The sequence below is a fragment of the Periophthalmus magnuspinnatus genome, chromosome 12 (genome assembly GCF_009829125.3).
Source record: "Periophthalmus magnuspinnatus isolate fPerMag1 chromosome 12, fPerMag1.2.pri, whole genome shotgun sequence".
NCBI lineage: Eukaryota > Metazoa > Chordata > Actinopteri > Gobiiformes > Gobiidae > Periophthalmus > Periophthalmus magnuspinnatus.
The window spans coordinates 3,698,887-3,712,873 of record NC_047137.1 but is presented as its reverse complement, the minus strand read 5'-3'; the positions used below and the strand labels follow the sequence as shown (position 1 = coordinate 3,712,873).

General features: G+C 38.8%; 1 protein-coding gene across 1 annotated transcript; it reads left to right on the top strand.

The window, feature by feature from the left end:
• Positions 1 to 14: 14 nt before the first annotated feature.
• Positions 15 to 4,480, top strand: ndufa8 (NADH:ubiquinone oxidoreductase subunit A8). The gene is made up of 4 exons (XM_033976183.2): positions 15 to 194; positions 818 to 981; positions 1,846 to 2,011; positions 2,153 to 4,480. Exons 1-4 carry the CDS (start codon positions 147 to 149, stop codon positions 2,288 to 2,290), a joined length of 516 nt encoding a protein of 171 aa, XP_033832074.1. The 5' UTR covers positions 15 to 146; the 3' UTR covers positions 2,291 to 4,480.
• Positions 4,481 to 13,987: the final 9,507 nt, after the last annotated feature.

Below are 13,987 nucleotides of genomic sequence, written 5' to 3'. Positions count from 1 at the left end.
GAATGCGACTCAGAGCTCACAGACAGGCGCAGTAAACTGACCTTCCACGGTCTCGGCTCTTGTCCTGCAGTCAAGCGAGGACACCGAATGGTATTTAAACATAGAATTTGAGTTTCTGGATTATTTTACTGCAACAAGGGGCAACCATGCCTACGTTGGATGTCCCGACTCTACAGGAGATAAATGTGGATGAAGTGAGTTAAATCGAATCTTTGTGGGAAGGATTAGCCAACTAGCTTGCTAATGCTTGCATGCTATCTTACATGTTGAAGCTTATAGTTGAAACCAATGTACATATTTTTTATTTATTTTTTTAATAATCATGTTTGGCTCAATTATTATGTTTTCCGGTCCAAACGTTGTAGTCAGTAGTTAGTTGTCAGAAGCGTTTTTATTGTAAATAAAGACACCCTCTCTATGTCCCTGAGAAAAACATACCTATATCAGGTATCGAGTGTATGTATTGTATTAATGTATTAGAGGGACTGTATCCCAGTATTGTTTTAACATTCGTCTGGTATTTGTATCTTTACCACTGACTGTATTTTTGTTTTGCTAACTTTGAATAGGATAACATGACCTATTTATTGTACCCAGTCACCCAAATGATTTTCATAATAATTTCAATTCATAATTCAAAATAAATGAATAAATAGGACATGTTAAATGAGTTTTTTTATACAACAGAGTTTTCTACTTGAAAATCAGACTTGAGTCACAATTTTGATGACTTGAGACTGATTTAAATTGAGACTTCATTTTAAATGGAAGAATTGGGACTAAGTTTATTCAAAGCAATTTTATTTTATTTTTACAGATCAATGTTTCATCTGCAGTGCTAAAGGCTGCTGCTCACCATTATGGCTCCCAGTGTGATAAACCCAACAAGGAATTTATGCTCTGCCGCTGGGAAGAGAAGGACCCAAGAAAATGTCTGGAAGAAGGAAGAAGAGTCAACGAGTGTGCTCTAAACTTCTTCAGGTAAGTTACAGGGATATGATGGTTTTCATGTAATCAGGGAGGCACTATGGCTACACTGACTCAAACACTGGGACAAATCTGACAATTCTGAAAGATTATGTTGTGACTCAGTGCTTTTCTGATGCAGAAGGCTCTATCCTCAAATATAACTACAAACCGCTACTACTTTTCCTCTTCCACTGATCAGTTGAATTGATCAGTTTTTATTATCCACTGAGTGACTGCCCAATTTCACCAGTCACACTACAGTAGTCTGTCAACTCCTTGCACAAGATAGATTTATTAACTAATGAAAAGACCCTCATTTTCATGGTAGTCATTAATCTAATTAATTAATTACTTATTAGGTAAAGTTTCTTTACTATCATTTTTTTGTCTGTTGGAACATTTGACTAAAGGTAACTCTCATAAGTGATGCATATCATTATGAGTATTTCTGCCAGATGTTTGTGTTTTGGTCAAGAGTTTGGGTCAATGGTATTTGAATGTCTAATGCTGCTAAATGAGCTTTCATAATAATGGTATCCAATATGGTTGTATGAAATTTAAAAGTGCCCATATTTGAACTCTGATCCCATTATGATTTTAAAATAGCTACATGGAAATATTTACGGAAGGATAAAATATAAGGAACTATTCAGAGGTGTAAACACTTGTATGACCAGTTGGCTCAGGTAAAATGGTGTCTGTTTTTAAAGTCTATATTTTGTACAATACAAATTAACTTAAGTAACAAATGTTTAACTTACTGATTTAAATATAATTATCTTCTGTGTATATTTTTTGTGTATTTTATATCATGATTTATCTGCACTATGTTTTTCATTCAGTATTTTATAATCTTATTCTTATTTTGAAACACAGGCAAATTAAGGGGAACTGTGCTGAGTCCTTCACAGAGTACTGGACTTGTCTGGACTACACCAATCTGTCTGAGCTGCGTTATTGTCGTAAACAACAAGAGGCATTTGACAACTGTGTCCTCGACAAATTGGGATGGAAGAGGCCTGAACTGGGAGACCTGTCTAAGGTGAGTCTTTCATTGTATTTGTATTTGTATTTGTATTTGCATGTTTTCTCTATCATATTTTGTCATTAAACTGTACATTGTGCTAGATGGTAGGAATTTTAGATTAGCATTAAGTCAATTTGAACTGTTGTGTTTACGTAGGTAACAAAAGTGGCAACCACCCGACCCCTCCCTGAGAATCCCTACCATTCAAGGCCACGTCCTGAGCCCAACCCTGCCATTGAGGGTAAACTGGAACCTTCCAAATATGGCAGCAGGTTATTCTTCTGGACCTGGTGAAGCGGCATCAGAAAATACAGTACTATGGGCTCTGTCCAAATATATTTTAATTATTTGTAAAACACATTGCTGCGTTTTTGGATGGATCTTCAACCCTGTGACTATTTAAAAGGAAAATGTGAATTTCTGGCAACAATTTCCATTTAAATACACACTTGTCTGCATCTGTGTATGTATTAAATGATAAAATTCAATGGCTTATACTTAATTTAAAATAAAATAAAAATGCAGTATTGAGTTGTGTTAATCCCATTTACAGTACATGTTTTTTCCTCTTTTTACTGTCTGAAGTTTTGCCAAATCTGCCCACATATTGGCAAATTTAAAGGCACACGTCACATCTGTGTGTAGTCAGCGTATATATTGTTGGTAGGATGAAGGCTAAGGTTAGAGGTCAAAGTTCAGGGTCATTAGCTGCAGCCAAAGAGCGTTCCTTCTGCTTCCTCCTGTTCTTCAGTTGACATCCTGCCTTTGACTTTGTCTGGGCCAAGACTACGGGATTCATTTTCTGGTGATGTGCACTAAAGAATATAGCTGCAAGTAGACGTGTGTCTGCACATAAGCATATTTGACCTTGCCTGGAAGAGGCCTGAAAGTATCTAAAGTACACTGGGAAGGAGGCTCTTTGTGCCAATGCATACAGACATTCACAGAGCAGTGGGAGCAGCTCAAACTAGATGGCAATGCATAAAATACTATTAAAGATCTCAAGTCCAAAAACTAGGCTCTCTTACACATGTCAGATAGCTTCTATCTTTAAACCGAGTCATGTTCCTGAGTACTTTGGGACTCAAAGAAATACATTTATTTGACAGTTTTCCCATACTTAACTCCAAGTGCTGCTCCTGGCTGTTTTTATAACTGTCAACGCTGGATTTGACAAACTGCCTAAAATATCTTGCATTCACTTTGACTGAATTCATTGGTTGCAAAATAAATACACTTTTATTTGTTTTTTGCTTTCCCTAGATTTAACTTTGATAGAATGCCTGTTTATGTCCTGGCAACATCATTCCCATGTCTCTTCTCATTTCTGTGGTAGCCCATTAAACAGGGGAGTCACAATTAGCTGCCATACGCAGCCACGCATGTTACGAAGCTTGTGGACATGAGTGTGCACGTCTTAATGTTTCTGTTGGGCGTCACTGCCAATAGATGTAGAAATTCCCTGTCTGCCCCCCTCAAGGTGCGGCCTGGACCTAGAGCATGCACAGGAAACGCCTGTGTTACCTGCTCACTCAGACAAAAACGACCCAGGACTAGAGGTGAGTGCAGGAAGAAAAAAGTAAAATTCTCTCAAATGATTCCCTTGAATTAAGCATTGAAAGTGATTCTGAGGCCTCTGGCTCGTGGCAAGCCTGTCTCCATGCGACTTGCAGGAAGCTGAGGGTCATCGCTGTTTGACACGGCTGCACTGCAGGAAACGTGCTCTGGCACAGGAAAGAAATACAATACAGGGCTTTCACAAAGCGGCAGGCTGCCCAGGAGCCCAGTGCACTAAACAACTGCACTTGTTCATAACAAACCACTGTCAATAATCACATTGTTCAGGTCAGGTCCAACATCATAACACTAATTTTAAAGTAATGAGCACTAAAAACCTTTCAAAATGTATGTCCATGCCTCTGATCAACCAAAACGTAATCTTTCATGTATGGGCGTAATTAATAAATCTTCCAATTTGCTTGATGGTATGCAGAAAAAAGTACTGATTCTTATTGAGAAGGGAAATCCACATGTAACACTTTGCTTTCAGAGGACATCAGCTGTATCTGTGCTGCTAAGAGGCCCTTATATGAGGGTGCACTTGATATGACAAACATTAACATAGAGGTGTGTTTGATTTGTTTATGTTGGTACTCCTTTGCCATTTGTGTCTGATCTTTAGACAGAACACATCAAGTGTAGCTTTCATGTCTTGTCACTGCTATTGGCTCAGGGCTTTGAACTGCCATGCAGGTTATGTTACGCAGAAAAGACAGACTCCTAAGCTAAAAGTACCACTATTACATCTGCATCCACCACTCATATACATCAAGAGTTAAAAGACACAAGTTACAATAACAATATTTGTCATGTTACAATATTTGTATTTAAATTCAAGTTTATGTAACTATAATCCTCCATTATTGTGCCCATTTCAAATTTAGGGATTTGGCCACAAAATATGATTAAAGAAGTATCAATTTTCAATCCAAAATTGCAAATGTTTTTATTTAATGGAAGTGCAATATTAATACTGTGTTTTCAAGCATTTATTTACTCAAAATAGTGGGCTATGCCTGAACAGGTACCTAAACCCTGAACCGTCAGATTAAAAGCTCTACCAATTTAGCTATCCAGGCTACCACACCCTTACATTCAGAAAGACTGCAAAGTGTCCAAATAAATATCAACAAAAGGTGTACTTGGTTTGCACATTATTATTTGCCTGGCAAGTCCAGAATGATATATCTCTGTATTTTTATATAGAGGGTAAAGTAAAAGTAATGGGTAAGTGTGTATTCAGGATCCCAAGCAACCTTATTATGCCATTATTGGCAAGAAATACCATAATGTTTTGCATTTAGTTTTTTCTTAATAAGCACCATGAATCAATTTATCCAATGACAGACAAGGCAGATACCATTGAATGAAACAGACGTAGGTCCTAAATGTTTTTGGTGATAGAGGGATGACCACGGCTTCTGTTATACATTCTTTCAGGACACGCTCTACAGACAGTCTTTCACTGCACCGCTCTGCCAAACGCCTCTGAATGCATCCTAAGACAACACACAGTGAACGTTAGCTCTCACTGAAACTGTGGGACATGACAGAGCAGGAAAGCTCCTGCTTCAGAGCACGTTCATGTGGACCATGGACAGGTAAACCTACTCACATACAAACATGCACACCAAAAACATGTACAAACAGACAACTGCCAACATTAACGCAACATAAATAATTTTTGTATTTGCAATGTCATGCTTAGTGCTTACCGCTACACAACCAGAGCTACACAGTGGCCAGGAGTGTGTGTGTGGTTAAGTTTTTTGTGACCAGCCGCTGTTTGTTTTGGCTCAGTCCCAGACCTTCGTCACTTCTGGTTGATGGCTCCACTTCTGCATCCCTCTGTCCCATGGCTATTTACAACTTCACCTCAGACCGCTTCCTCTGCATGCCAACAACCCACCATCTTTCTACAGGGTACTACTGGGCAGCTACAGCATCTACCTTTACATCAGCTCTTGTATTCTGGTAGATCTGACAGCAGTTCAATACGTAACAAATTAGTCCTAAAACCTCAGACAGCAAGTACAACTGTTTACCCATTTTTTTAAACAACTTTAGTTGTTTATGATTTTAACACTGATTCCATTACCTTATGGTAATTCTGCCATACCACAGACAGTAGATTGCGATTTTTTGAGACAAAGACACATAAAGTTGACGATTACTTATTAACAATTAAGTTCTCAAAGTGACTCAAAGTCATCTGCGTCACTTGTTTTTATCCAATTTTAATGTAGTTTTCTGACATTCTGACAACATAATCCCTATTGTTATAACAGTAGTGAGCACATTTCCACAGACATAGTGAACTCTAGTCAGCAGGGTGACTGTGAATGGTATTGTGATATGGCCATATGAAGCTGTTGTGTTTGCGGTTTCCATAGGTATACTGGAGCATTCCTCTGTCATGCGTTCATGTAAACAGAGATAGTTAAAAAGGACGCAGGGCTATGGGGTACACGCTGTGGTGGGCTGCTCTGGGTGGCTTCTATCTCACAGCGGGCTAGCAGCGTTTTGAGTTTCCTACGCATGTCAAGGTGGGTTAGTCTTCAGCGTGCCGGGTTACTCTGAAGTCCTGGTGGGCTATCACTCACTGTAGGCCCTTGAGTCTCAATCTGTTCCTCACAACTCCATCAGCCTGATCTGATGACCAAGACGCGCCCTGGCTGGATGTCCCTGTGTCTGTCTCTGGGAGCAGATCCCACTGAGCAGTGATGGGCTTTTTCCACTCGGGTCATCAGCCTGCACTGCTCACATGTCACCTCCAGTTTCCCCGGCCACAGAGTAAGAGGCTGGAGCTTATGATGACACAAAGAGAGATCTGTAGATACTTCCAAAGCAGAGCCAGCACTTTCTCTACCACCAAAACCACTGTTCTTTGTTGACTGTTACAATTCAGTTATTGTCCTTTTGACCACAAAATGAAAATGAGCTGCTACACAAAGCCAATGTAGAATAGTATCTCTTTGACACCATTAGGAAGTCATCCCACAATTGTTGTTTTCACCAGTAAATACTGGACAAATCAATAAGTCAAAGTTTATTGAGCTAGTTCGGTCAATGTGAGTGTGACATAGACAGACCAGCTCTCCTTTGTGTCCATTCCCACCTCTCAACATAAATAATCTCAACACTTCCAGGTTTGGTTAGCCTGTTAGTGCCTGAACACAGTTGTTTAGTTGTGCATGCAGTCAGTTTGTGAGTCCAAACTAAAATAACTTTTTGCAGGAGTAAAATAAACTGACAGGGATTTTTCCTGAGAGGAAACCTTTAGTTTACTATATGACATGTTTCTTAATAGTGCTAAAGTGTTCAGTGTTCTTTAAATAAACAATGTGGAGTTTTGCATAGTGGGGCATGAAAGAATGCAGGAGTCCTGCTGCCCCTCTCACACATGTCAGCAATTTGGCTGCCTTGTGTATTTTGGATGTTGAAAAAAAAAGGAACATTTCAAAGTAAACGAAAGAAGGAAAGTCTTATCCGCCTGGCAGCTGCACTCCGGACCAAATTGCTTTCAGCTGATGCGCTGCAGCTCAAACTTGCTTGGGTAATGTCAAGTGATGCATTGCAATACTGAGAAAACAACACAGACAAAAAATAAATAGGACCAAAAAGAAATGCTGGAAAGTTCCAGCGCTTATTCAGGCACAGCCTCCAAAGAGCAGACATGTGGACTGGAACTTGTGTCGTTTTATGTCAAGCTCAGACACAGTACACAATCACAGGGACACTTGGATGTGGTTCAGAACTAGAGCAAGTGTAAGTATCAAAAACAATGTGTACATAGAGGCCATACGTCCAACTCATATCTGAACATAGACAAGACTACTGTTAACTGCATATACAATCAAACTCAATGTAAAGCTAGCTTTCAGTTGCATACTGGTGTCATAATAGAATGGGATTTTAAATTGAAGCAGAAAATCCACATGTGTTTCTTTCTCCTGACAGAAGCTACAACCATTTATTATAGAAATATAGACATGGAGCAGTACATAGTTTACTCCGATGGAAAGTCTTCATTATAATAATAAAATTGTATACAGTAACAGTAATGACTTGGAAAATGGCCCAATGACCAAGTAACCAAATTATGGCATAGGTTCAAATTTCTTCACCTTCAATGACCATGTTAAACATTTTGACAAAATATTTTTCCAAGCAATAAGACACGGATGGCTTTTCCACCTCCACTTAGTTTTTAGGAAGCCCTGCTCCAGTGGAATCCACGGAGACTACTGTGTGGCAGTGGAGTCCATGGAGACTACTGTGTGGAAGTGGCTCTGTCTACTGCTTGTTTACAGTGCACTGCCACAGCGATCTGGAAATGCTTGGCTCTGCTCTCCACTCACTGGGAACTATCAGACTATCCATGCTTTAACCCATTCTGATATCAGCTCTGTAGGGACAGGACTATTCCCTGAGAACAAGTCCAGCCTCTGTGCTCACGGGGCCTGCTGCACGGCTGTAGAGTAAACACTGAGAACTAGCAACAACAAGAGAGGTGTTTTTACTTTCATTCAATGTGTAAATTCACACTATGAGCACTCTGGGTGAGGAAGTCATATCTAGATGCAAAAGACAGACTGATTTATTGTTAAACAGAAAATATATTTTTGTTCATGGGTGCTTGGTGGCTCAGCTCTCCTTTGTGACAAGCCCAGAGTATAGCTGTTGCTCCACATCCAGAAGAGCCTTCCTGGGCAGGTGTTCCAGGTTCTGAATGCTTTATATGGAGCTGGAGAATGTGCATATGCTTTAGACTACTGCCTCAAACTATTCTTACAGACTGTGCTAATGTAGATGTTTCCACAGCTGTCAAACCTAAGCAATGCGTGTGATTGGGAAAGAAAATTGAGTAAACTAGTGACCACGTTTTGGCTGAAAGTAAAAGCTTGTTGTGTCACACATAACTATTTCTACAACCACAGCTTCTAATTGTAGCATTTATTTTGTCTCAAATTGATAAACTTTAGACATTGTAATCATTTGACACTGGTGACGTGACCTTTATTTCACATTATGAACTGCATGTGTGAACTGCTGTGAGCAAATTTTTTTTTTTCTTCCAGCGTAACAAGCTGATAGTCAGTGAGCTACTCCATGCACGAACGACCTATTAGCCAAATATGTTTATTCAGTGTTTAGTCACTATTAGCCTCACTATGATCCCTGCTCTAAAGGACTAATGGCTGAAACTTCGCCCCGACACGACTTCTCAGTGAAATAATTGATCACATGTGAGAACAACTGGCACGCGTTTCCTCTTGTTTTCCTAAAGAGGTGATATCATGTGCTCAGGCAGCTTGGCTGTCCCTATGATGGTGTGATTATTTCCTGTGCCGGAAGAAAGAAAAGAAAGAGAAGGATAAGACAAATAGGTGATTCTGTGGCTTTCAATGACTTATAATCAGCTGTACTTATCATAGATCATAGATCATCATCATCCCTAAACAAACTAACACAGCACAGCACAGAAAAGATATTTTATATATATATATATATATATATATATATATATATATATATATATATATATATATATATATATATATATATATATATATATATATATATATATATATATATATATATATATATATATATATATATATATATATATATATATATATATATATATATATATATATATATATATATATAGGTGACAATTTCCAACTAGAATAATATGAAACAACTGTCACAGATATGTCTGTGTCACACTAACGCAAAGCAATATCTAAACAACAGTGAGAGTACTTCTACTCTACCTAACTGGGCTATTACACCTGGTATACTGCAGGTGCATAAAATCTGAATCTGTAAATAAAGCATGAATATTATGAATAAATAAATACTGTATTATACTCATGTATTGTGTGCTTAGAAAAAGTCTGAATAGCCCAACTAAGTGCATGCATTTGTGCCGTCTGTGTGTCACTGATATGTTACATTTAGGTTCTGACAAATTTGTGTTTCCAGGAAGCCTATGAGGTCAGTGGAGCATCTGTTGCTGCTTATAGCAGAGATGCCCTGCACCTACACACACTTAGTATAGGTTACTGAGGAACAAAGAACCAATCAGACCGCACTCTGTGTTTCCAAAGTGACTTTAAAAACCTGACTGGGGCTAGACCTCTGTGATGTACTCCAATGGAGCGCCAATTAGCAGAGCTAATTTAGACATGGGATGTCCCAACTCACAGACGGATTGGTTTGAGAATGTAACTTACAACAACAAAATACTGGGCAATTGCAATCTAAATTTGTCAGATTGTACTTTTTTTAAGACTATTGTAGAAATGTATAGGGTGTTGTTTTGCTGACCCAGAGTAGTGTAACTAAATTCTATTTAAGTTTAAGTTCCACTTAAAATACTAAAACTATTTTATGAACAGTGGTATGCAAGGGCAAATGCTCAAAAGTACATTTAACTTGACCTTTAAACATGTCCTATGACCGGCTTTGTCCGGCCAGCTTTTTTCTCGATTAGAATAACAAAGTGCTAAACACACTAACATGGGTCATAGTGAATTGGCTTGAGTTGCCTGCTGCATCAGTCCATCTTGTGTCTGTTCTCATTGCCTTTCATTCATGTCTTCTCACCCCAAACCGTATTTATGACCAAACATGGATAAGATTCAGCCAGTGAAGCTGCAGCAGATGCCCGAGCTGGACTCTGGGTTTGGACCATGGGGCTGATGTACTGAGATGAGACAAGCCAGATGTCTGCATGTCTGGTCTGAACCACAAGACTGGACTTTATAGCCAAGTTTAAGTCCACAGGGTTACCCAGAACACACGAACACTACAAGAGCTACTGCTGGAGAAGAGTCTGTGCTCACCCTATATGAAGAAATGCACCCTCTATAGGCTGAGTGAATATGGGGATGAGTGATACTGGCAAACTAATATATCTATATTTCTGAGAGTATCCCAATAATGGTAATTGTGTATTTTGGCAATGCAAGATAAACTAGCTAAAACTTGTCTTTGAATGTAACAGTTGAAGGATATTAGTTTGAAGTTAATTAGTTGTCAATGTTAGATAAATGGGAGGACTGTAAGACTAACTATACATATGCAAAAATATCACTTTATGCATGTGTTTCTCCCTTTTATGAAAAAAATAATAATTAATTGTTTTTTTTTATTAATTTTTTATTTTATTTTAGTCATTGTTCAAACAATAAAGCCTTATTGCCCACCTCTAGGAGCAGTATAGGAGCAAACACAGTTACTAAACATTATTATTAGCATGAGTAAATGGAGCGTATCTTAGAACATGCCAGCAAACAGTCTCAGCAGGTGCAGATGAGTGTGCCACCAATTGGTATCCAGACACTGTATGTATTTGGGTGTATGTGAGATTGATGGTGTAAATGCATAAACGCTACACAGATTTCTTCATAGACATGTTTTGAAGAATTTAGTTTGCAGACTGACTAGATAGACAAATTGACAGATTTAACTCATTTGTTGCTGCAATGGTAGCAGATTGTATCTGGTTGGTCCCTGTGTTGTCTGGCTCAGCGCGGAGCAAGGTGAGGGCCAAGTTAACATGCTAATGTGCAGCCTGCAGGGTACTGGCCTCGCCATAGCCCGTTGTGTTAACAGGACAGACGTGTTAGAGGAGCATAGACCACCCCAATGCAGCTTCCCTCTGCAAAACTTAACCAGATGTGAACTGAAGGTTAGTGTGCGCAGGACAGTGAACTTGTGCATAATCATTCTCACCTGCCGCACAATGGGTGCTGAAACAACTCTTTGTATGGAGCCTGATAATATACATCCCAACAACTCTACTCTCATCTGTCTGTCACAATGCTACATGTTCTCCCTGTGTCTGATCCTTATGGTGGAGTTAAATCATGCAGGCTAGTCCGTACAGACTAATAAGATCTGCGGAAGGGAGCATACACGTAATTGCCCCAGTGGCTTCAAATGACAAGGCACGTACACATAATTTTGGGAAAGTAGAGGCGAACTGGATCCTTTCTAGAAAACACCAAAGTATGGTCACAACAGTATTGCTAGATTGATCAATAAATGTATCACTACAATCAAAATCACAATTCAGTCATTTCTAATCATTAGTATGCCTTGAGAGGTCCATAGCCAATCCTCTGTCAGTAAAAAACATCTATTTTTGTTTTAAATGCTATAGATTCAAAATTCTATATTGATAATGATCAGGAAATGATTACTGAAAGGTTTTTAAAAGGCAAAATAAAATAAAATCAATTGTGATTAAAAAAAAAAAAAAATTAATTATTAGTATTATTACTTTTTCCATATTACGCATCCCAATTATAGGGTGGTAAAAGTCCTATATTACACATGATGGATTCTTGTGAGCTTTAAGGCATGTTATAATGTTGTTACCTCTTCAAAAACATAACTGGAACTGTGTTTTGTTTTACTCTCACACGTTCAAGTAGTCCTTTATTATTAGTCTCTCTACATCTCCAAAGCTTAAAATGTTCAGTTTCAGTTTGTGCTGTCATGAAGTGGTACTTTTCAAGTCAAAAGCTACATTTTACCTTTTGTTCAGTAAAGAGGGTTGAAATTGATAATGATAATTCCAGGGCTGAAATTAATCACATGATTCAAGTGAAGGTGTATGGAGTTTAAAAACATAGTGGAGCGCCACTTCATGTATTACCAAATGACATCACAAGGCAGAAGGTGAAAGAGAGTTTCCAGTTTTAAGAGAAGAACTAAGCCCAAATATGCAGGGTTTGTGTGTTAAACATATGTGAATGAAATAAAACTCCGCCGTTATAACAGAGTTCAGAAAATAGCCTAATATGGGCCCTTTAATAGTCTTTGAAAGTCATATTCCTTATAGTTGCTTCTTTTTCTTCCCTACCTACAGCTTACCTCTTGCACCCCGCCTTCGCATCTTCACATCTACCTTTTCCAGCTGTTGTTTTGGATTAGTCAAATAGGTGCTGTCACATCCAGTGATCCCTGCTCAGAGCCACCCACCGAGCTGCGCTACACATACCGCACACTTGACTGACTGCCTTTCTGCTACCTCCGTGTTCACATGCACACTTAGAGCACGAGCCTCCCTGACAGGTGCGTGTCTAGTCGGACTGTGAGTCACTACCAAACACCCCACTCCCTCTCTACCCACCAGACCAGACCAACCAAGGTTTGTTCAGTCTTTTCATGTCTACAGAGCCGCGACGGTGCTAGTGTAGCGCTCACACCTCTGAAGCCAGATAAAGAAAAGTACATTGTTGTTCTACAAGGGGAAAAGGGGGAGACGTGAATTCTCAACTTCCATGGAATCCACCTTAGCTTTCAATCTTTTCATAACTGCCTCATGTTTCTTTGCTGTTTTTTAAAAAGATTTTGACAGCTGCAGGTCAGGTAGTCCATGCTGGTGAGACATACTGACACTGAAAAGGGTTTTGACACAATGATGGCGAGGGTAATAGTGTTATTCTAGTCATTTGGAAAACGGGAGGAATGGTATGTGCAGGGGGAGAAAGGCCATTTGGATGCACAGGGAAAATATTCATTCACAGTGAATTTTAGGAATGTATTCAGAGGGTATGAGAGTTCTATGTCAAATCAATAGTGTTGTTACAGTTGTCTAAAGAATGTGAAAAGTAATATTATGAATGAAGCTATTACGGCAATGCAATAAAAATAGAAAGTTCAGAGCCCATCATGGAGCAATGTTCAGGCCTCATCCGGTTACCTCTGCAGCTAGAGGCAAAGTGGCAATGTCAGGTTAATAGCAGGGATGAGTTACTTAGACACACTTAATGGTCATATGTTAATTGTGGATTACACAATTAGAAGCACTTATGTATCCATAATACATGCAGTATTGTGTATGCTAGATGTTCACATGTTCCATGCATTGTACAAATTGTGTTATAGCAATGTCCAATTCAAAGGCCAAATGTCACCACAAATTGCACTACTCATCTTTAACATACAGAAATATGCCAGGCAATAATACTTAAAATCATTTGTTGTTCAATTAATGCCACTGCTAAAGACACAATGAAAATATGAGGATGAACTATGAAGACCAGCAATAAATACAGATAATATTCTTCCAATCTATTTTATACACAAATTTTGAATCATCTGTTATTATTTAAAGGAATTAGCATGTAAGATACAAATGGAGAAAAAAATAAATGTGTTTGTGGTGGTCCTACATGTGTTGTGTATGTTACACTGCTGTATTTAGTGTGCAAATCTTCACTTTGCACCAATATGGAAGCTATCAGCTCTCAATGAACTGACAAGTAATAAATCAATCACTCACACTCATGTACTCAGCCATGTGATGTGGTGGCTTTAATCAGCTCTCAGCACTGTAGCAGAGCAGCGGACATTATAAAGCCATCACACACACTTTGTTTAGTTTCCTCTCTTTGCCTCATTTTCATT

Bases quoted from the DNA above. Each gene is read 5' to 3' on its own strand.
- ndufa8 (XM_033976183.2), top strand. From the start codon at position 147: ATGCCTACGTTGGATGTCCCGACTCTACAGGAGATAAATGTGGATGAA. The intron at 195-817 runs GTGAGTTAAATC...TTATTTTTACAG, and splicing joins AGGAGATAAATGTGGATGAA to ATCAATGTTTCATCTGCAGT. The intron at 982-1,845 runs GTAAGTTACAGG...TTTGAAACACAG, and splicing joins TGTGCTCTAAACTTCTTCAG to GCAAATTAAGGGGAACTGTG.